Source organism: Ictidomys tridecemlineatus, chromosome 8 (assembly GCF_052094955.1).
Source record: "Ictidomys tridecemlineatus isolate mIctTri1 chromosome 8, mIctTri1.hap1, whole genome shotgun sequence".
Lineage (NCBI taxonomy): Eukaryota > Metazoa > Chordata > Mammalia > Rodentia > Sciuridae > Ictidomys > Ictidomys tridecemlineatus.
Genome location: NC_135484.1, coordinates 138,324,585 through 138,349,820, shown reverse-complemented (window position 1 = coordinate 138,349,820; position 25,236 = coordinate 138,324,585). Strand labels below are relative to the sequence as shown.

General features: G+C 36.5%; 1 protein-coding gene across 10 annotated transcripts in view; it reads right to left on the bottom strand.

The window, feature by feature from the left end:
* The window catches only part of Fars2 (phenylalanyl-tRNA synthetase 2, mitochondrial), a 491,273-nt gene that overhangs the window by 372,258 nt on the left and 93,779 nt on the right, over positions 1-25,236 (bottom strand). For 7 of the 10 annotated variants that reach the window (XR_013425364.1, XM_013359661.4, XM_040282165.2 and 4 more), the window contains one exon: positions 1,288-1,920. The exons of the other annotated variants lie outside the window; for them this stretch is intronic. Coding sequence is in view for 6 of the 7 variants with exons in the window: in XM_013359661.4 (XP_013215115.2) it covers positions 1,288-1,902 (615 nt within the window). In the remaining variant the exon portion in view is untranslated. The remainder of the gene's footprint in view (positions 1-1,287; positions 1,921-25,236) is intronic. 10 annotated transcript variants of the gene reach the window in all.

The following is a 25,236-nucleotide window of genomic DNA, read 5'->3' as shown; positions in this document are numbered from 1 at the left end:
GTCAATTATTCCAAGAAGTAAGACCACTCTAAGCTCCCCAGAGATGGCTCTGATGGCCTTTTGGGAAGGCTAACCCATTGTTGAATTATCATAGATTCACAGGATATCATAGATTCACCTGTGGAATCAAGCAGAAAGAAAAGAGAATGAGGAGACAGTCTCATCCAGTCCTTCCCAGCTAATGACTTATTTAATACAATACAACAATGGTTATTTATTAGCCTAAGGTTCCTATACTATTTATTTTCATATTAACAGCCAATTTAGCTTGTGTTTGCAGAAGGGAGTTTTGTGACCATAATAATTCCTCCTGTTCCAATGAGCAATATTTGGAAGGAGATTGCTACAAGAGTAAATGAAATACTTCCTGAGCCTACTTTAATTTTACTTCTTTCTCACAATGAAAATGGAGCCATACGAATTAACATACGAATTAAGGATAAATGAGAGAATTCTTTAGGAAATGGACTCAAGCTATTTAGGAATTTTTGTAATTTGCAAAAATGCATCTAATATATTACACTAACAATATAACAGAAGCAAGGAGTTGAGTGTTTCTGAGAATGGCCAGAGTATTTGACTTCTTGATAAAAAAGTTTTATGCAATCAAACACACACTTCAAAAACAACAGCAATTAAGACATTCCAAATCATCATCTGAATGAAAGTAAAGAAAGAGCTTAGGAATGAGAACACAGTTTAGAGTTGAAGCCAATACATCTCCAATCCCCTAAGGTATATAAGAAGTTCATTATCTCTAACAGCATGAAAACATAATTAACTTCTACTAACTGAGAACTGAAATAACCTGACCACAGGTTTCAGGGTTGTATCTTTAGTCAATCTGGATTAAGAGTGAATTTGAGCCACAGACTATCCATTCACAAGCCATAACTTGGAGAAAAGCAGGTGAGTATTGAGAGAAAGGATAAGGTCAGACAAGAGAAAACAATATCTGATTTCTGAAGTTATATTAATAACAAATCCGCCATGTACAATGGAGGGTGAGAAACCATGTACAAAAGACATCATGAAAAATGGATGCTTCAGGCTAGGGTTGTAGCTCAGTAGTAGAGCGCTTGCCTAGCACATGTGAATCACTGAGCTCAATCCTCAGTATCACATAAAAATCAATAAATGAAATAAAGGTATAAAAAAATGGATGCTTCACTATAGCAAAATAAAAATCAAGAATGATTCTACCAACTTTACTGAGATAACCTTTGTTGACATTAGCACAAAATGTAAATCATGTCCTTCAGAGATGAGAAACATCTCAAGACTCACCTCATGCTGGGAGAAGAGCCGAACACCCTCCAACTGGTGGAAAACTGGGTAGTGCTGGGAGTCAATCTGGTCACGCCGGTAGACATCACCCACCACCAGGAAGGCATCCAGTCCTGCATGCACCAAGTCCCACTGGTGTGCAGAAGTGTGTGCTCTCAGCATGTGAGTTCGATTCAAGTAGTAATTGTCCCCCTTCTTCCTGCTGGGGTGGTGAGCTGGGATGAGCAGGCTATCAAAGTTCTGCCAGGTGGTGACCACTGGACATAGGTCGTCATAGACCGAGAATAGTGGTGTCCCAGAGCGGCCCACATACTGCTTGTAGAAGTGCTCCTTCACTCTCTCCTTGATCAGCCACAGAGGGTGGTGCTGCTGGTTGTGCAGGTTCCTGCCAACTCTGGACAGGACCTTCTGGGTGAGGTTGGTATGGTCATCCTGAGGGTAGGACTTGCCCAGCAACTCTGTGACACTGCCTGGAGCTCCTTGGGCAACAAACTCTGATGCAGCCGGCCTGGAGCCCCACACTTGATGCTGATGGTTTCTGCTGACAGGACTGATCTTCCTCACCAGGCAGACATGTGCATGGGCAGCCCTCCTGAGAGCTGAACAAACCATCATAGAAACTCCTCACAGATTCTGGAAAGAGCACACATGCATAGCCCAAGTCAGCTTTCACTCTCCAGAGAGTAAAGTGTGTCCTTTGTGTCTCCCACCAGTTCCCCACTTTCCTAAAGACATGTACCCTTCCCCACTGTCCCCTCTACACAGCAGGAAGATCAGTTAAGAAATTATGATGGCAGAGGCGGCTATGTTTAGAAAAATCCCCCCAAGAAACTCCTGTTGAAATTTAATTGCCATTGTAACAGTATTAAGATGGGACCTTTAATAGATGAATAGGTTGTAAGAGCTCTGCCTTGTGAATGGGATAATTCTACTATAACAAGAGTGGGTTCCTTATAGTGGAAATGGGATCCAACCGCAGACTCTATCCTCTCTCCTCCACCACAGATCATTACCCAAGGAAGCCCTCACCTCCTGCCAGCACCTTGATTTTGGACTGCCCAGAATTTACAACTGTAAGCAATAAATTTCTTTTCATCATAAATAAATAACCTTGTATGGTATTCTGATATGGCAGAAAACAGACTAACTCAGAGACTTAATGACTAAGAAGAGGTGGCAAATACCCAGATGTAAATGACCAAACCCTGCAACTGGTAACAAGGAAGTTAAGACCCACAGCAAAGGATTCTGGACCACTAATACAATGTTCTTTCCCCATAAAAGCCAGTTTTCAGTTCCCTCAGGGATCTCAGTAATGAGAATCATTATATGTCATATTCCAATATTCATAAATAATTTAAGTTCATAAACCTAAATCACTCAAATGTATCTTCTAAAATTTGGAATTTTATCTACTGAGCTACTTTAAAATATACAACCATGTGGTTATTTTACTACAAGGGCGATGCAATCATAATAAAAAAAAAAACACTTCATGGTATTAAGCTGTATTAGGGGAGCATTACTTTGCTCCAAGTGACCACCAAAAGCTCACCTAGCGTGGACCTGAGCAGCATTATTCACCAGATTCAAATTGAAACTGAGAATACTTAGCTCCAAGTTAAATTGCTGTGCTTGTGTGAGTGCTTATTTGAAGCCTGTACATAGCACTTTTGTCTAAGAGTATCATCATATGAGAAGTGTCCAAAGATACCCCAAAACTCTGGATTTTTATTCATCTGGAGCCATTATTCTATTCTGTCCAAGTTGCTTCAAACAGGGTTAGGCATCAACTGAAGTCTGTCTTCCCATCTCCACTGCTCAGTGGCTTATCACTGCAGTGGATGTGAATTTTAAATATGCATATTACAGCTGGATGCACCTTAGCACACACTGTATAATGTTGGGTACCCAACTCAGCACCCTAACTGACACAAGAAAGAACTTTGTTCCAAAGACAGATGCTGTTATACAAAGTTCAGAATTGTTCTAGAAAAGGTGATTTGGAGATACTCGTAGTGGCTGTCTATGCTTTTCCTTCTCAGTTTCTAGCTCCCCATACACCCAGACCTACTTCTAGGATATCAAACATGTGACCCTCCTTCAGGCCACTTCACTGATCTCCTCACATCATCTCTGGTGTGCCCACTAAAGTTTAATTTTCTTGTCCTCATTCTCAGTCATGCTTACATCTCCCACAGTCCATTCTCCTCACCCCAAAAATTACGTGTTCTTTTCAGTTATCATCTTTCACAGAGAAAGATTAATGGAAAGGATAGCTTTCCACTCATTTGTGAAAAGCCAAGTTCTTTCTGTTACAGAGCAAGGCCATCTGTGGAGCCACAGCAACTGCGGAGGTCCAGTCACAGTTTCTCCTGTGATGCTGAATGGATTTCAGAGGAGTTGCGCACAGAGGCAGGCAAACTTATTAGAAGAGACTAGAAAAAGGAAAAAGGGAGAGGAAGTTGGTCCCTCTGAAAGGATGAGGACAGTATACCTCTCCTGCCTTCCAGTTTTATCACGGATCCCAGGGAAGTTTCCAGAGTCCTGCCAAGGTCCACCTCTTGAATTCTGATAGACAGTAGGATTGCATCAGACATTCAAGTTCCCACCATACAAGTCTTAACAAAAGGAGGGAAGATTTTTCTATTGAAATGATATGCCAAAGATCCAAGGCAATCCTGAGTCACCTTGGCCTATGGTGACTGGTCCTAATTGGAACTTGTTATTAAAAGATTTTATGATTATGGGATTTTGCTTCTAATTATCCGGTCTCCTCGAGTACTGCAATCTGTGTAAAGGTCACAAAAGTCTCAGTCCTTCAGGGTACCTTGTGTTCTTTTAAGCAAGAAAGAGCCTTTTGGGCCTGTGTCTGTTTTGCAGGTAACAGGCTGCTTCCTAAGGAATGTAACATATCCTGTTGACTAATGCCAGGATAAGGCTGCAGGCAAACTGCATTTGGTGGGGGGTTGGGGGTGGAGATGCTGGGGATTAAACCCAGGGCCTCCAATATGCCTGTGAGACAAGTATTCTATCACTGAGCTACATCCCCAATCCAGTGAAGCGCTTTTTAAAAGAAAGCATGTGGGGAAAAGCATGTAGGTCCAGTTTATAGAATGAACCTCTTAACCTCAGTTCTTAAAGCTCACATCTGTCTGTTACCTATCACTTAGGAAACATGGGGCTGGGGCTGGGGCTCAGCAGTAGAGCTATCACCTAGCACATGTGTTTGATCATCAGCACCAAGTAAAAAATAAATAAATAAAATGAAGGTAAAAAAGAAAACTGTCAGGGACAAAGAAAGATGGCAGAGCAGATCTAGGCAGCCATCCTCAATCAAAGAAGTGAAAGAAAAGCCCACAATCAAAGCAGTGAAAGAACAGCTGACCAAGAAAGTGGGTGTCAAAGAAAAGATTTGAAAGTTGGAAGGACTTGGAATTTGATTACTAAGCATAAAATAAGAAAGAATTCTCCATCCTGAACCCTGACCAGAGTGAGGCCAACAGGAAGAGTGAAAAAGACAGAAAGAGGGAAACAGGCAGATGAGTACCGATCACTGCACACTGGCTGCTCCCTGCTTGGATCAGATCAACGGTGTCTGCTGGGAGAGGAGATGATACCAACTCAGAGAAGCACAGGAACAGCTGTTTGGTGGTTATTTATTTTCAGAAAATAAAGAGTTTGGGGGGTGGAGACAATAGTGTCAGGTTGGTAGCAGTGACTTAGGACAGAGCAGCCAGTGCGGGAAAGAAATATCAATCAGGCACTGACAGAAAAACCTATCAATCAGCAGGATCTCCTGACTACTGCCTGTCAATCATCAGGACCCCCTGGCCAATCCAGGAGTTCAGCCAGCCCGCAGCCCCCGCCACCTACCCCCTACCAACTCCAGGAGGACAGGGGACTCTAAAACACCTTTTCCTGTCCCAAGCCCTTCCCTTCCTGCCTAAGCCCCATAAAATCCCAGTCCAGTCAAGCTCTCACAGGGTTTCTCCTCAGGCCCTTCTCCTGTCCACTCTGTAGGTCTGAAGGAGTTCCGCCCAGGAGTGATATCTCAAAGAAAGCCTATTCGCTGGCCTTTTTAAATCTGCCTCCTTTAGTTGCTGCCCACGTTGCCTGATCTAACAAATAGTATTCTAGAACACTGGTTACACAAAGCTCATCCATAAGGGGAGAAAAAAAGAGGAATCATAAAGATATCAAGAACTTCTGATATTACCATTAGATAAACAGTCTAAGCAAAAGAAACTTAAATACAGTGCAACAAACCAGTGTGACTCAGGGCCAGAACTGTATTTCCTACAGAAGACATAAGAGTAGAACAAGGATTCGTCTTAAGAGGGGCACCTTTGTGTACCTGAAAGAGCTGGGATCTCCATGCTTTGGGTATTAATATTATTTAATATCCTATTTTCAACATTCACAAGATCCAACAAGTTTCCATCTTTTCTTTTTCTCTTCCCACCTCCCTTTTACTGGAATCACAGGTGCCTAGCCTAAAAACCAGTCTGCGGCACAGCCCCACTAGCAACTCTGGATTGCAAGAGGCAAAAAAGCTGATGACAGGATCATAGAAATGGGTGCTTTAGCAATCATAAGTTAGCAGTTTGAAAGGTCCAGAATTTGAGTGGGAGAAATTCTTCTGGGACTCTCAGACCCATATTTGCTACTTGGGAGACAGACAGAGGCAGTGAGAATTGTTATTAAGTCATTGTCGTCAGAGCTATTCAGAATTTGGGATTTTCATGGCCGGCCTACCCTGGGACATCTACCACAGAAGCAGAGTTTATTATATAACAGTTGGTCCCATAGCAAGGCACCAGCCACCACAGCTGGAGATTAAGCACTGGAGTCATTCAGACCCACTCTAATGCCCAGAGCAGGACAGCAAGGCAAGGCTCAGTGGTAAGGAATTGTGACCTGGGGCTAACAGGGTCATATCAGCAGGCTGTTTGCACTGGGAGCTACTGAGCACATTCTCAGAAGCTGATGGATTTACTAGGTTTTCCCAACAAGCCCAACCCAAGCCCTATTTTCATAAGTGCCAGGCATCATCCACAATTGAGGAGAGTCAACCAGGTGGATCTCTCACATGCAGCAGAACACCCACAAGTAGAAAATGAGAAGTTATTTACTATTAGCCCTGGGCAAGCTATTTCACTGGGAACAACAAGTTGCTTTTCCAGCCTGGGAAAGAACATGTAACAAGGAAAAGACACTCAGGAGCTTCCATCAAACCATACTAAGAGCTTTCAGCTGGCTAGAACAACATAAAAATTCTGCAGCCCCATAAGCATATACCAGAGGCAGACAGATAGAAGCCATCTTGGAGAAGTGCAAGAACTTGAGTGTGGAGACACCTTTGAAGCAAAAGTTTGATCTAGAAATGTCTCATAAAAAACATACAATGGACTGGTCCTGTGAAATTTGCTACCAAATTCAAAGGCACTATGAGGTTAAACTGTGGAGCCTAAAATGTCAACTCTGCCTCCTAATTTTAGACATAATCCAAAATAAGAACTCTAATAGCTCCTTCCATCTCAAAAACATCAGAAAGAATAAAATTTTCACACTTTAATGTCAGCCTTTGTTATTCCACTGATAAAATTTTATGTATTCATTTGATGGATCTCCCCCACTTGACTGGAAATTGTATTCTCCAGTGTACTTTTCTGCATTGTTTTTATCAAATATATTATAATGTCTCAACCTGAACTATCCATGCTACCATTCTGTATTTTGATTGTAGTCTTTTCCATTTTTTCTGCCCTTCTATTCTTAATATTATCTCTCCTTTATACCTTCATTCCCAACTCCACCCACTTTTTTTAAAAATATATTTTCCTCTGTAGTTGCTTCATAAGAATTGTGTTTTGTTTCATTTTGGTTGCTGTGGAGCTGAGAATTGAACATAGGGGCGCAGTCACTGAGTCACATCACCATCCCCTTCTGCTTTTAGTGCTGAAACAGGCTCAACCTAGGTACCCAAAACATTCCTCCTCCTGTGCTGAATGCCTAAGCCCTCCAAAATCTGAAGTTCCAATAACAGGTGTGTTATGCCTGGCTTTTTTTTTTTTAATGTAGTAAAATTTTGTAGTGATTGGACCCATCCATTGTGTTTGCTTCTTTCTCTCTTCAACATTATATTATACTTTCACCCTCTCCCATCGTATTCATTGATTCTCCATATTTTTCTTGCCTTTAACCCTGCCCTCCTATGACCCTGAATTATTTTTGGTTTTTCCGGGATTGTTTTTCATATGTGTATACATGGCTTTATGTGATTTTTATTTCTTGCAGGTATGTGTAAGTGCATTCTGTTTTTTAATTTGGTTTTTCTTTTGCTGGTTTGTTTAGGTTTCTATATTTTTTTAATTATGCTTTCCTTGAGATTTATTCATTTTTCCTATTACTTTGTGTGCTGCTTAGCTCTTTATGTTCTACTTTGCTTTTTTACTTAGACTAGCTAGAATAATTTTGGGGTTTTTTTAAATTTTTAATGGAGAGTTCACTGGTATCTTCTTTAGGATACTGTATTAATCAGATTTACACATTATATCTTTTCTTCCTTCTATTCTCTTTTACCTCACACACTCTTTTTTTCAACCCACAATTTTTTCATCTTGACTCTCTTCCTTATCTCTGTATTTTCTTTCTGTTTTCACACACCTCTTCTTTCTCTTTGATTTGCATGCTCCATGTAGAATACAATAAAAATTCACTTTTAAAATATCAATCTATCACCCTGCTTTAGTATATTATCCCCTTATTCCACATTGGATGCACCAGAGTTGTAGAAAAAGTTTTAACAGGTGTTAAAACTTATTAGTATATGGTTTGCTCTTAAGTGTTTACAAGTGATAATCAGCTCCCCTTAAAAGGTAGTTAAGTGACTGATCAAAACATGGAGAACCCAGACCCTCTGACAGATATTGGAACACATAGGCAAGTGAAAGCAGTTTACTCAAAAGTCTTCTAGTCAATAGGGGGAGGAAGATACAATGCAGCAGACTGGCAAATATCAACACAGAAACAGAGGAAACATGAGAAAGCAAGGAAATTAAATGCATCTAAAAGTCACTGAATCCTCAGAAATCAAAGTGGACAAAATGGAAAAGAATTCAAAAAGTTAATAGTTAAAATCATCAAGGAGCTAAAAGAAGCTATAAGAAACAAACTAAGAAAGTACAGGAAGTAAAAGAACAATCACCTCAATAAAGACAGAGAAATTCATAAAGAGAACCAAACAGATATTTGGAAGATAACAATCAATAAATTAAGTTTAAAAATTCAATTCAAAGTATGAACAACATATTAGACCACGCAGAACACACATGGTCTAATATGGGGGGGTAGGGGGGCTGAAAATGGATCAAAGACCTAGGAACTAACCAAAAACACTGCGACTATTAAAAAAAAATGGGTCAACATGTTTTCAACAGACTGGCACAAGCAATAACTTCCTTAATAAGACTCCTAAATATCAGGAAATAAAACCAATAATCAATAAGTGGATGTCTTCAAATGAAAAAAGCTTCTACACAACAAAGGACATGATTAAAGAGTTTGAGGAGGGGCCTAGAGAATGGGAGAAAATGTTTGCCAGCTATTCTTCCAACAGGAGATTCATATCCAGAATATGTAGAGAACTCAAAAAATTTAATGCGAAAAAAGGCAAATAACCCAATCAACAAAAGTGCAAATGAACAGACAATTCTCAAACAAATGGAAATGGCCAACAAACATATAAAAAGTGTTCAACATCCTTACCAGTCATAGAAATGCAAATCAAAACTACACTGAGATTTCATCTCATTTCAGTTAGAATGCTGACAAGAATGTGGGGGTAAAAGATACACTCATACATTGTTGGTGGGTCAGAAAATTAGAAGGACCACTTTGGAAAGCACTGAGGAGATTCTTCAAAAGACCAAGAATAGACCATTTTGGTGCCAGCTATCCCACTCAATGATATTAATTCAAAAGAGCTAAAATCCACATACTATTATGACACAGGAAGGTCAATGTTTATAACTACAATTCACAATACCAAGTTATGGAACCAGCTTAGGTGTCCCTCAATAAATAAGTGAACAAAGAAATATGGTATTATACACAATGGCATTTTACTCAACCAGAAAGAAGGATAAAATTATGGCATTTGCTGGTAAATGCATGGAAGTAGAGAATATCATGCTATGTACAAGAAGCCAGATTCAGAAAGTCAAGGGTTGAATATTTTCTCTCAAAGCTGGAAACAAGAGAGAAATAAAAAAAAAAATTTAAAGGGGATCTCATGAAAATAGAAGGGAGAACAGTGGAGTAGAGGAAGGTAATCAAGTGGGAGGGAAGAGGGATAGGAAAGAGGAAGAACTGTGGAATAAAACTGATAAAACTGTTCAAACTGTTCCTTATACAAGTATGAACATATCTGAATGCATTCCACTTTTATATATAATACACCAATTTAAAAAAATACGAGGAAGACCAATAGAGTAGACGAATAGAGGATTGGGATTTGGGGAGAGGAAAGAGGGTAGTACTTTAGATTGAAATGGAGAAAATTATGTTATGTTATTGAAATGGAGCAAATTATATAATGAACATGTTGAATTCAATTCCACAATTATGTGCAACTATAATGCACTAATAAAAACATAATGAAAATTAAAAAGAATTAGACAGAAAAAAAGAAAAGAAATATGCTATATGAAATACACAGGACACCCTGAGAAGATAAAAATCCCAACCACAGTCACACTTCTGCTGGTATAATGCTCTTCCATTTCATCCCATCAATAATGCTACGTGGTGAAGTATTATTCTGAACCATGTAACAAAAAAAAAAAAAAAAACTAAACTAAAGCCCAAACAGCTAATGTAATTTGTGTAAACTCCTAAAATGCCTACCCATTACAGGAAAGTCAGAGTTCTGAACAATTAAGTACTTCTCAAAGACCCTAGAATGTTCAATTCAAATTCTCTTTTCAATTTTCTCCCTGAAGCTTCTATCTTACAAGTCAAACCCACATCGATGCATTTAAAATATAAATATGAATGCTTGAATAAATAAATCCAATAAAACTCATTGGATTTGATGCTAAAAAATGAAATAGTTAAACAAACACACAAAAATGTAGAAAAATATTTGACCCAAGAGCCAAATCCATCCATGGCCTATTTTTTTGTTAATATAGGTTACTGGAACTCAGCAAAAACTATTTGTTTAGATATTGGCCAAGGGAGCATTTTAGACACAAAAGCAAGATTTGATAGTTGTCAGGGAACATTTGATGCACAAAGCCAAAAACACCTGTGATCTGCTCCTTTATGTAACAATTTTGCTATCTTGTTTTGGCTTAACTCACTGAAAAGTTCTTCTGCCCATTCATAAAGTCTTCCTGTTCACAAACACAGAGTGGACTCTGCAGCCACAGAAAGCAGTCCAAGAACGACAGTAAGTATTTTTGCATCCATATAAAAGAGAAAGTGGGCAACTAACTGAGACAAGGCAATAATGATACAATTTTACAGACACACATTTGGGTTTGATCCCAAGGCAAACCTCTTTGGTGCTATGTGGATACGTAATTTGATCTTTTTGTAAAATAAATTCTTTACCTATAAATTAAGAAAATAATACCTAACTAATAGTGAAAGGATTAAAGTAGATCCTATCCATAAGATACTTAACTCATTACCCAGCATATAAGAGATCAGTTGAATTAAAAGTTAAAAGTGACCCAGACATTTCCAGAGATCAGATAACAGAAAAAATTACATCGCTGTTCACTAAGAGTAAACTCAGTATGAATATTTTGTTTGTTCAGATAATTTTCTGTGTTTGCAGTTGCAGATGGATTGGATTTAAGAAAGTTAGCAATAGATGAGACAGCCAGGTTGTCATTTACATGAGACACTCAGAAGTATGGTTTGAGAATGAGGTAAGAAAAGAGTTCCAGAATGTAAACCTAGGAAGTAATCTGTATATAGAAGAGTTAATGTCATAAGAATGCATAGGAGGGTTAGGAGAAAAACAGAAATGAGCAAAAGGCAGAGCACTTGGAAATCATCATATTTAAGGGGAAAGTATATGAATAGTAAGATGTTGAAGAACAGAATGCTTACCATTATCACAAAACAGGGAAAGAGAAAGTCTAATAGAAAACCAAGGCTTTTTTCTTTTTTATGAAGGTAGATACTCTCTATGTAAAATATTTAACATCTATTATTAATATTATTATTATTATTATTATTATTATTATTATTATTATTATTTGCTACCTGTCTTCCTGCTAGATTTTCTGGTTCCAGAGAGTAGAGCATGCAATGCAAAGGCATGCACCTCTGGGTCTTCACATTTTACATCCTTAGCACTACCCAATGAGTAGAAGCAGACAAAGAGGAGGAAGAAGAGGAAGAAATGAAGGAAAACTGGTCAGCAAGGTCAAAAGAGACAAAGATCCAAAGTAAAGAGCTATTTAACAATTCACAGAGTAAAAAGATAACCTAAGAGTTGAGGGACAAAAAAGGTCATGAAAATACATACATTTTATAGAGGTTAATAGCAAAATTATATACAAAAAAACCTCCAACAATTCAATAATAAGAAAACAAATACTTCAAGTTAAAGAAATGGGAAACGGATCTAAATAGCCAATTCTCAGAAGACTTATAGCTACCCAGCAAATGTATGAAAAAATGTTCAAAATCACTAGTCATCAGAGAAATGCAAATCAAAACCACAATGAGATATTATCTCACATCTGTGTTATTATCAAAAAGACAAGATTAGAAACTGTTAGTATATGGAAAAAGGAAACCCTTGTATGCTGTTCATGAGAATATAATTTGTAAAAGAAAAATAGAAAGTCTACATTCAATACAACCAAAAAATGATTCCTGAGACTTTTAATATACAAACTAACTTCTAAAAATCACATATAGAGTGCACCTTTTATATTAATAGAAAAGATATTCAGTGTTCAGCAGAATAAAAAAATAAGAGAAAAAGAAAAATGAAGAATCAGAAGTCATTTAATACAGAGCTAATATTTTGTACATTGAAAAAAAAGAAGATGATAGATGTTATTCCCAAGAACATAGAGCCAATTACAGTCAGAAGTGTAGCCTGCTTCCCAGATAAATGTTCTTTCCCTTCCAAGTCACTACTACATACTCTTCCTGACTCCACCACAAACTAGCAGAGTTTTGTCATCTTCAAACCAGTAAAAGGACCCCATTAGGTCACTGTGAGGATTAAGTGGGTAAACAGATGTAAGCCCCTAGAACAGCTCGGGCACATAATAGACACTCCATAAATGACAGCTACAATCACTACTAAATTCACTCAAGCACACTGGACATCAACTCCCTGAATCACCTTGTACAATAATGGCTAAGACTAAGAGGTGAGGAGAAAGTCAAGACCACACTGCCTCCATGAAAGGGTTGCTACATACCTTCTCCACAGTGAAGTGAGCAGTATTTTCTTAACTCCCATGCTTTGACTGGCATCATTAGTACCACCCTTCCAAACTTTAACTATTTTACCACTCTTCACATCCATTAGGCATGGGTGCTAGGAGTCCATCTTATCAAACCCCATCTTGTCAACTGTAAGCTGTGTTCTTCTGTAAATTGTTTACTTTCTCTGAAACTTGCTTCCTCTCTAATTCTCAAAATGAAAATAAAGTCTATTTTACATCATTTGAAATGAATGTGAAGGACATTACACATATCTTGAAGGAACATGAGAGGTGATTAAAATGACTCTTCAAAGTCAGCTGTGTAGAATGCCCAAACAGTGGGCATGTAGCTCAGGTGCACTTGTCTACAAGGCTGTTTTTAAGAAATATTATTCAAAATGGTATATGATGCATCTGTTATGGTCATGGATGACACTTAGATTCTTTTGGTAGTTTGGGTTTGGGCAAAATTGAGAATGCTGTTAAACTTTATTTACACCTATAAATCTAGAACAGTGACTAGAACTGGTAAAACACAGAAAAAACGTTTGTTGTTAGAATGGATGAATTATATAATGGTTTCAACAGTCCTCTCAACCTCCTTCACTCTTGTGCATAAAGGAAAAACTAAGCAATACGTGAACTCTACTGGACTGGTAGTTTGTCTGGAGCACATTAGGTCACGACATAAAAGTGATCAAGCACATTCCAAAACCTCAGATGCAGTACTTCATGGTTTCCATTAAGAAAAAAATGAAGCTTGGCTGAGACAACACACACTAATGCATTTTACTCTACTAAAAGATGATGGGAAAATGGCCAACTTCATTAAATTTTCCTCAAAAAAAAAAAAGGCAAATTGAACATATGTTTCTGTTCCTGCTAACTATCATAAATACAAAGAAAATGTCTATAAACAGCTTCATTGATTATTAGTGATAAAGTTTCACTGGCATAACCTTTCTAAGGAGCAATTCAGCACTATCAAGAGACTTAAAACTGTTCATACACTTTTGAAGGATAATGACACTTCTAGGAATTTATCACAATGAAATAATTTAAATGAAGTCCAGTTAAACAAAATGAAGTTTCATTTCAGAATACTTATGATAGAAAAAATTAGGGCTGGGGATGTGGCTCAAGCGGTAGCGCGCTCGCCTGGCATGCGTGCGGCCTGGGTTCGATCCTCAGCACCACGTACAAACAAAGATGTTGTGTCTGCCGAGAACTAAAAAATAAATATTAAAAATTCTCTCTCTCTCCTCTCTCACTCTCTCTTTAAAAAAAAAAATTATAAAAAATATAAATGTCCCCAAACAAGAAAATGATTAAGAAAATTATAGCAGTGTTACAAACATAATAAACTAGTACAGCATCATAAAATGATTCCAAAAAATTTTAATAATAAAATTATATACTTGTGATAAAAGGATATATAATTATAATATGACTTTATATATCAGTCTAAGCAAATACATATTCTATATAGAAACTGTGGGAAGAACTATGAAATAATTAATTGATAGCAATTATCTCTTCAAAATAATAGAAATTATCCCTATACCTTTTTTTCCTACTTTTTACTTTTATATAAATTTTCTGAATAAACACATCTCTTATATTTTAAATTTTTTATTTTAAAACACTGAATTACCATTATAAGAAAAAGATATTTCAAAATATCTGCCAGGTTGAGCTCTACATATTCTGAAGCCTATAATAAACCCATTAATATCAAGAAAAATGCCCATATAAATACAACTTTGCTAAAAGGAGTTTAATTAATTGTATTCAACAACCAGCTAAGCAATTATTTTTCATAAGAATGCAGGTGGAATGGTTGGCATACAAAACTTAGCCTTTCCAATTCTCTTTCCCTAATCATAAATCAACTGTCATAAGCACAGTGCCAATTAGTCCAATGCTGTGTTTTTGAAGAAATAGGAAATTGATAACACCTTCTTCTATTCCAAATATATGTATCTCAATAATATCCATAGAAGAAATCTTTAATACATGTCAAAACTAAAATGATATATTACAATTTAGTACAAAGGAACTATCTCTAATGAATATGTTATTAAAACTTCGTTCAAATTTTACCTATGCTATACATGTGGTTCATTGGAGAAGTAGAACACTGGTATTGCTATCATAGTAGTACTCATTGGCCTCATTCTGGACTTCTAATGATGGTCAGAGTACATCCTGTTCATATGGTGAGCCAGGGCTTTGATAGAAATGGTCTTTTAAAAGGCTTATTCTAGTCTTCTACCTCTTGAACTCAGGTTTCTATCCAAACAGCATCTTCTGAATTGAGTAATCTCTTGCATACTATCACTGCACATTGTTTAATATCAGTACTTGAGTGACAACATATTTCTCTGTATAGCTTGGGGGTATTTTTCACCTGTATTCATGATGTGATGGTCATCATTATCACCACTCTCCTCCTACTTACCTGAACTTCATAACATTTCAGCAATTTCCCTATCATTCAAGGCTCATATAAGAAGTACATTATTATAAAGTTCAGCATTTATCCAACTCATTATTTTGGCTGATAGACATTTAGCATAAGAAGAGAAATGTGACACCTTTTCATTAGTGACATGAAACCGTTCAATGTCTTTTTCACAGGTTCACTTTCAAACATCACTGTAACATGAAGTCAGTATGAAATATTAACTAATGTTGATTTATAAGACTCATTCCAAGCATTAGTAATTGCATAAATAGCATTTTCCCCTGTGTTTTATTTCATTTTTTATGTAATTTTTTATTTATATATAACATCGGAATGCATTACAATTCTTATTACATATATAGAGTACAATTTTTCATATCTCTGATTGTATACATAGTATATGCACACAAATTTCTGTCTTTATACATGGACTTTCGATAGTAATGATCATCACATTTCACCATCATTAATTATCCCATGCCCCCTCCCTTTCCCCCCAACCCCTCTGCTCAATCTAGAGTTCGAATATTCCGCCCATGCTCCCACTCCCTATCCCACTATTAATCAGACTCCTTATATCAAAAACATTCAGCATTTGGTGTTTTGGGATTGGCTAACTTCACCTAGCATTATGTTCTCTAATTCCATCCATTTATCTGCAAATGCCATGATTTTATTCTCTTTTATTGCTGAGTAATATTCCATTGTGTATATATGCCACATTTTTTTTATCCATTCATCTACTGAAGGGCATCTAGGTTGGTTCGACAATTTAGCTATTGTGAATTGTGCTGCTATAAACATGGATGTGGCTGTGTCCCTGTAGTATGTTGTTTTTAAGTCTATGGATATAGACCGAGGAGAGGAACAGCTGGGTCAAATGGTGGTTCCATTCCCCATTTTCCAAGTAATCTCCATACTGCTTTCCATACTGCAGAATTTCCGTAGTGCACCAATTTGCAGTCCCACCAGCAGTGTATCAGTGTACTTTTTTCCCCACATCCTCACCAACACTTGTTGTTTTGTATGTATAACGAAACCTAAAGAATGAAATCAAAGAAGACTTTAGAAAATGAAAAAATCTACCTTGCTCTTGGATAGGCAGAATTAATATTATCAAAATGATCATACTTCCAAAAGCACCATACAGATTTAATGCAATTACGACCAAAATTCCAATGACATTCCTCATAGACATAGAAAAAGCAATCATGAAATTCATCTTGAAACATAAGAGACCCAGAATAGCTAAAGCAATCCTTAGCAGGAGGAGTGAAGCAGGTGGCATCACTATACCAGACCTTAAACTAGTAACAAAAACAGCATGGTATTGGCACCAAAACAGACTGGTAGACCAATGGTACAGAATAAAGGGCACAGAGACTAACCTACAAAACTACAATTATCTTATATTAGCAAGGGTGCCAAGAACATACATTGGAGAAAAGATAGCCTCTTCAACAAATGATGCTGGGAAAACTGGAAATCCATATGCAACAAAATGAAATTAAACCCCTGTCTCTCACCATGCACAAAACTAACTCAAAATGGATCAAGAACTTGGGAATACAACCACAGACCCTGCATCTAATAGAAGAAAAAGTAGGCCCTAATCTCCATCATGTCAGATTAGGCCCCAATGTTCTTAATAAGATTTCTGTAGTATAAGAATTAAAATCAAGAATCAATAAATGGGATGAACTTAAAACTAAAAAGTTTCTTCTCAGCAAAAAAAAACAATCTGTGAGTAGAGAGCCTGTATCTTGGGAGCAAATCTTTACCTGTCACACATCAGATAGAGCACTAATCTCTAGAGTATATAAAGAACTCAAAAGCTAAACACCAAATAGATAGATAGATAGATAGATAGATAGATAGATAGATAGATAGATAGATAGATAGATAGATAATCAATCCAATCAATAAATGGGCCAAGGACCTGAAGAGACACTTCTAAGAAGATGATGCACAATCAATCAACAAACACATGAAAAAATGTTCATCATCATTAACAATCAGAGAAATGCAAATCAAAACCACTCTAAGATTTCATCTCACTCATAAATAGCATTTTTAAGGCTAAATCATTTCAAGTGGTCTTGAAACCAAAGGAATGTATAGAAAGAACATTTTTTTTGTTATTTGTTTTTTCTTTGTTGAGTTTGTTTTGAGGTGCTAAAGATTCAATCAAAGAATGCACATTCTAGACAAGTCATCTACCACTGACCTACAGCTCAGGTATTTTATTTTATATTTTACTTTATTTGGAGACAAGGTCTCACTGAATCGCCCTGACTCATGTCAAACTTGTGATCTTCATGTCTCAGCCTCCTGAGTAGCTGAGATTACAGGCATGAGCCACCTCATCAAAATTGGTTTTTAAGGTAAGCAGACTTGTTTTTCAGGGAACATAAAATTCCCTGGTCATCAAGCTGAATTATAGAGGTCACGTTTTTATGAAATCTAATACCCAAAAAGTTACTTTTCACAAAAGTCGAAAAGTAGCTGAGTGGAGCCTAAGAATGACCAATTACACGTGTCTTCCAGTCCAGCTTCTCTTAGTGAGTTTGTGTTTCTGCTACAACATTGGACTGAACTAGTCAGAAAATATTTCATAAGCCACATATCCTTTCTTATATAAATAATGAAGGCTAAATAAATTGCATGTTTCTTTCAAACATCTTGAAGTAGGTTTTCTGTCCCATTCTCTGGCAACTTCAGTATGCCTGCAACGCCAGTATATCCAAGAACATTCAACTGAGGGATAACATGCTTAAAACTAACTGGTACCTTTTCATTGATCATCATTAAGTCTTCTAAAAAATGAGTACCAATACAAAGCTATTTCATCCGGCAAATTTATTATATTTAAAACTGCAGTTTCCTATAAATATCTTCATCTCATCAATGAGATTTTTTGTTAATTTTTATAAGCAAAACTTTTACCATAGATTTGTTAAAATCTTATATTATGAGCTTGTTAAATTTCTGTGATCTCAGAATATTCTTCATTCATTTTTGACATTCAGTTGTATCTGATATGTTCTCAGTTATACCATAAAGCATACGCCACAAACAGGTACACTTTCAATTCTTCACTAACCAATCCTCTCTATTTGTACACAGTCACCATCTTTACTTTTTTACTATGTGATGTTTTCCTACTTTTTATTAGCTCCTAGTCATCAATGTTACTGTAAATATTCCGTAACTTGTCTTTCTAAATCCTTAGGTTTATAACAAGTCTGTTCTGTATGCTATTCTATCTTCTACATTTCTGATAATTGCAGATTTTTCCAGTCCTCTTTTGACTTTTAGCCAAAAGTTATAGCTCTTTCTACATTTTCATAATGCAAATAAATTCAAAGTCACACTGCAAATTCAAAGTCATATATATATATATATATATATATATATATATATATATATATATCTCAAAAAACAGGGGCTGGGGTTGTGACTCAGTGGTAGAGAGCTTGCCTCACACATGTGAGGCACTGGTTTGATCCTCAACACCACATAAAAATAAACAAAATAAAGATATTGTGTCCATGTGTAACTAAAAAAAATTTTTTAAAAATTAAAAACCAGTAGAAATCAGCATGACCATTACCAGCAGGGATACAATTCACAAGTCAAATCAGTTCAGATCTTACACCAAAATAAGGTTTGGCACTCATATTTATTTTTGAAAATTTTGTTTTCAGCACTTTTTCAGATTTTAAAATTGCAAATAAGAAATAATGGGTCCAGATTTCCCTTGGTCCTAGTTGTACTATGTCATGCCAACTGGCCCCTAATCTGGCCCTGTCCCTTGCTTAGCTTTTCCACCTTCACCACCATCCCATATTAGGCACTCCAAGAGGCCCTTCAAAAACACACATGTGACCATATAACTTCTCTGCTAGGAAATCCCTGAAGTCCCCAGTTTAAATATGGATTTTTAATAGCTCAATTCAAACTTCCTTTCCTGCCTCCTCCTCTTGGATACTTTCTCAAAACACATACATTTCACTCTTCAGCACCTACGTGTTAAGGGAAAGATGTCAAAATTTTGAGTTCCTCCATAAGTAATATTTTCTTTAATTCTATGTATCAACATGAATATATTAACAGCTATATTAGAATTTGAATTATGTGGTAATAGGTCTCAATGAAAGTGATTTCACCTCACCTGTTAGTCAACATTAATTAAAAGGGAAATGTAATTTAATAGAAGCATACAATAAAATACAATGCCAGTAATCAAATGATATTTAGAGAAAGTGACAAGATCAGGCCACAGAATCACTAAATTACCTGAGCCAAAAAAGACAGAGAAGCCAAGTGCACAGATGAAACTTGGTCATAGAGGAGAAAGACTTTAAAGATCAAACATCAAAACCCCAGTTCCTTGTGCTGGTCACATGGACAGAGCTTCTTTTTGAGAGGGAGGCTGTACAGAAAAAAAGTCCACATGCAAATGAAGTCAATCATTAGAGATAACTCCATACATTCATATATAGACATCTCCCTTGGAGAATAATGGGGTTTATTCTGGGAGGGAAGTTTTGAGAGGCACAAAAAATAAGATGACCAAGATGCATAATAACACAGTATGCCAGGTGTAAACTTCTAGAACTAACTGGGCACCAGGGAAACTCACCTCCTGCTGCCTTGGTTGAAATCAATATAAATATAGGTTTATATTTCTATATCTCCATGTTTAATATATAAATATTCATACTTTTCATGTCAAATGACCCAAGTAGCAATTACTTGTGGGAATGAACCTCTCTCCATTAGAAAATAAGCCTTTGCAGCCAGAATTCATTTCTTTCATCATTTCTAGACACAGTCAGACACACAAAGGACCTGCACAAAGTGCTTATTCCACAAAGGAAGTTCTTGTTCTAGGAATGAACACACCACAGGCTCACACAATTGCTTTCAGTGAGTTCAAGATAAAACAAGCTGCACGATAGGAACACTCAGCCACACAGAGTCAAATGGACAACACATTTTAAAATTATTGAATTGCAATAACATGAAATCCCTGGAAGGGCATTTTCACATATACTTGTAATGACAGCAACCCATAACCTTCCCTAGAATTTTATCCACTTAGGATCAATTAATCTTTTTCATACTCATGTACCTAATTCCTGGAAATGACTGCAGGTTCTGATTAACAATGACGTTGCTTATACCCTGGGCACTATAATAGTCTTCACAAACATGAAGTAAATACACTCTTTTTGAAACAATTCATCACCATGTGCTTTTCTGATTGATTCCTGAGCATGTAGGTGACAAAAGAGGACCCTCCAAGGCAGGAGAATACAGCTCTAAGACATATGAGGGTCTAAAGTTCAGGAATATCAGCAGTCCCTTGATATTCCCAAGTACATGAAGAAATATAAGTAATTTTTAGCACAAATGGTTATATCTTTACCCATAATTGGTCTTAACAATGTATTTAAGGCATGGTATAACTATCAGCAAGAAATTGGCACTGGACTTTGCTGCCTGGGGCACATGGCTTACACTGGTTGGCAAAAGTGCATTACAATATTAATGAGCATGCCATTTGTCAGGACAATTATGCATGAATTTGGCAGTTGGACAAAGCAGACAAGCCCTATGAGAGAGAGAGTACCAGGGCATATGGATCAGAGAGATCAACAAACCCCTTGATGCTTCAGTTTTTAGCAATATTGCCTTTTTGTGTAGATAATGTCTTTTTTAAAAAATAAATAAATCAGCCTAAGGAATAAAAAAGCCATGGGAAGAGCAATTATCAAAAAATTATTATCTGAATATACAATGCCATTTGTGCATTCAGAAGACATTTTTCTTCATCACTGTAAATCAGTAGAGAAATGACTGTCAACATCATTCTTTGTTAATAAATGCCATATTTTCAATAAGGAGAGTTTTGAAGCTGTCCTGTCACACTGGAAACTTCTTAATTATTTAAGAATAGAGAAGTACTCCTAAGAAAAAGTATCTTAAGCTACATGCAGAAACAAATGGAAGATACAACTTTGAAAGGCTGACTTTTTTTTTCCTTAAACACAAATCACAGTACTCAGTTTCAAGATAAATCAGTTTTGCTATCATAAGTCAAAAGTTTAAAATGTGGATTTAAATGAAAGCATAAGGGAATGACTGCAGACCAAAGACCCTACAAAACTAATCTGAATACTTATTAATAAGTGTCTAAATATTTTTTCCACATATGTATTGAAGAGATTCCTAATCACTTTCACTATTTTTCACTTTAAAAAGTACCATCACTTATTAAGGTCACGTTATCAATATCCATTAGTTTGGGTGCTTTAATAAATATGCCAGGGGAAAAGTTCCTCTCACTGCATAAGAAAAGAAATAATATATACACACTGCAAAACAAAAATACTTAGCTGGGGGCTGAGGCTGTCGCTCAGTGGAAGAGCACCTACCTTGCATGTGTGAAGCACTGGGGTTCCAGCCTCAGCACCACATCAAAATAAATAAAGATATTTAAAGAAAAGGAAAAAGTTTAATTGAGAAACATGGTATTAAAAATAAATAAATACTTAGCTAGGTGTGGTGGCACACAGCTGTAATCCCTTCGGGGCTCAGGAGTGTGAGGCAGGAGGATCGCAAGTTTAAAACCAGAATCAGAAACTTAGTAAGGTCCTAAGCAACTTAGTGAGACCCTGTCTCAAAATAAAAAATAAAAAGGGCCAGGGATGTGGCTCAGTGGTTACGCATAGTTGGGTTCAATTCCCTGTACAAAATTAAAAAAAAAAAAATGAAAATTATCATCATGTTCTTTAGCATCAGCATCTCAAGAAAGTCAATATGAAACATCAAAAAAGTTAGTTGACCTCAACTTAAATAAACCTATTACTCATTATTTTTGTTTTTAGCAATAGGTATTAACTGAACTGTACTGGTATGTATTCCAAATTTGGGGAATAAAAATGTAATTATTTATCCACAGAATTCAGCACTCAAAAAAAGTTTAAAGTAATCTTGCTAGTATATGTATCTTGCTACATACTAGCAAGATATAGATATATATATATGTATATATATTATGAACTTATTAAAAATAAATATTCAGCTGATGAAACATAAGGTTTTCATTCAGAAAAAAACACTTAGCAAGCATAACAACAAATACAATTAAAAATTATTTTAAATCAACTAATTGGATATGAAAATTATTTTAAGGAATTATAAATGTAACTGCTACACAGGGGAAAAAAATAGCCTCCTGGTTAAAAATTCTCTTCTCCTAAGTATCTAAAAAAATAATTTTATCTAAGAGTCTCCAAATAAAAGCATTGCATTTAAAATCCTAGAGCCTTGACTATAATGAAGAAAAGAGGAAACTACAGTAGACACAGGCTCTGCCAGCTTTTCAGCCCACAATATCAAGAGGAGCCTAACATCCTGGCCTGGCTTCCTACCCACAAATAGTGATGTAACATCATCTTCCCTATGAAGCCTTTTCTTCTTTACTTAATTTTTTCTTGCATTTAATACTCATAACAACACAATGAAAGACACTGAATAATTTGCAATCGTGTCTGATGGTGACTGCTGGAAGAGCAAGCTTCAGGTCCTGGCTCTTCCTAGGTCCCGTCCACCTGCAATCTCTGTTGCCTGCCCTCTCCAGGCGCGTCAGTCTACCTTGCTTTTACCAACAGACACAGTTTCTAACAAGTACTCTATGAAATTTCTTTTCACATTGAAACACGTCTTCCCATTGCTATGATTCATAATCCCAGAGATGTTTCATCTCTATACGCTTCATCAGTAGCCTTCACTCTCTCCTCAGGGAGAACTGGGCGGCTCCTCCTCCTTCACACCTGTTTCCCAGTCACACTTCACTCTAGGTGCATAAAACATTCATTGAAGTTCTATGTAAGGCTCTAGTTTATCTATTAGATTTTAATCTACTTGAGGACAAGGACCATGTTTTGTTCTTTAGAAGGAATTTCTTTCCATGTCAAACAGAGTAAACCCAATTAAGAACATCTAATTCTATATACTTCCAAATAACTATTTATCTGAGAAAAGATATCACCATTTCATTCACAGTGACACTTTCAAAGTTCCATCCATTCTCCACAGCAGATCCAATGATACAACAGAAAACAAAAAAATAGTTTATTTAACAAGCCATAGAAAAAGATGGAAATCAAACAATTTTTAAATTCATAAATCAGAAAAGGTTGTTATATACATGGTAAATTATATTCTGAATATAGCAGCAAGCTGGCACAAAGGTAGAATTTCGGCCCACATATCAGGACTCCATCACCCCAATTAGCTAATACATGAAAGTATTTAATTGAAACTGTGAGGTACATAAACAGGATACATATTTTCATTATTTGTAGTATTTATGTTGTAGTATTATGTTCTGTAATGTTGCTGTGGTCACTAAATTAGCAAATACTATAGCAATGCTCTTACAAGAAATATAGTGTTACTTTCCTGGGAGAGAATAATTGAACTATAATCCTATATATTCCATACTTGGGGAATAACAACATAATAAATTATCCACATCGTTTTTTGTCAACTGATCAATACATAACCTTGCATGAGTACTTCTATTGAAACAGACTTTATTCAGTGTACACTACAAATACATTAACACTGAACTCACAGCCGAAAGCAGAATTTCTCAGGTTTAAATGGAGCTTCCAACACAAGTGTTTTCTCTGTTGCACCTCACAACCTCCCTGCCCTTCAGGTCTAGAGAAAGCACTTCAGCACTAAGCTTGGGGGCCATTTTAAATAGCAAAATCACCACCAAAAAAAGGTACAACTTTGTGAAACACGACACTAAATAGTCCACAACCAGGGCACTTGCTCAGTGTGAAGGATGAGACATGAAGGCAGAATGTCACCTAATTCAACCTCAACTGGCTGGGAATATGCACATCAGGCAGGTCAAAGGTTTTCCCCTGTTCTGAACATTTAAACAGGAATAGAAGCAATTCCAGTATTGATTTTAGTACAAATAAGTGCTGATAAGTAAGCATTTCAAAAATACAGAATACATGAATAATTATGATTGAATGTATATCAAAAACTTAATCCAAGCACGGTGGCACACGCCTGTAATTCCAGCAGCTTTGGAGGCAGAGGGGGAGGATCCCGAGTTCATAGCCAGCCTCAACAAAAGCAAGGTGCTAAGCAACTCAGTGAGACCCTGAGGGCTGGGGATGTGGCTCAGTAGTTGAGTGCCCCTGAGTTCAATCCCCAGTACCAAAAAGGAAAAAAAAGAAATTAATAATAGCAGATACCTCCAGAGAAGGGAGATAGAGGAGAAAAAGAAATTTATGTTTTATAATACAACTTTTATCCTTTGAATTTTGTAGTATGCATATGTATTTTATGATCCTATGCTCTGAGAAAACAGCAATAAACATATTAGTAATCTAAAAAACTAAATATTGAACTTTGGATTCAAATACAAAAAGGCAACAAAATTAAGTAGAAAAAAATTAATTATTCAAAGTAGAAAAATCACTAATATTTGGAACCTCCACACTGAGGAAACTGTGAGCATACTCTCACGGGAGGGAATAGCACAGAAAATGACCTAAAAGCAAAGAATCCAACTATCATGAGCTCTCAGTTCCCACCAAAGGTCAGAGCCACAGCAAGTAGGATACAAAATGAAATTGCTTTAAAAAATAACTATCATAAAAACAGCTTTATATGACATTTTATGGAAAAATAAATGCCAATGAGGCAAAGCAGCACAAACACACATTTTACACAAGACTTAAAATGATTTTGTACAGAATAATGATTCTCAAAGTATAATCTCAAGACCATCGACATCAGCAGAAGCTGCTACCTGAGCTTCACCCCAGACCCATGAAACAGGAACTCCAGGGCAGGCAGTCTGACCCCAGGAACGCACCAGGAGGATTCAGCTGCCAAATAAACTTTTGGAACTTTTAGCATAGAAATGTCACTACATGTAGAAATGTTACTAATCAGAAAATGTAAACACAA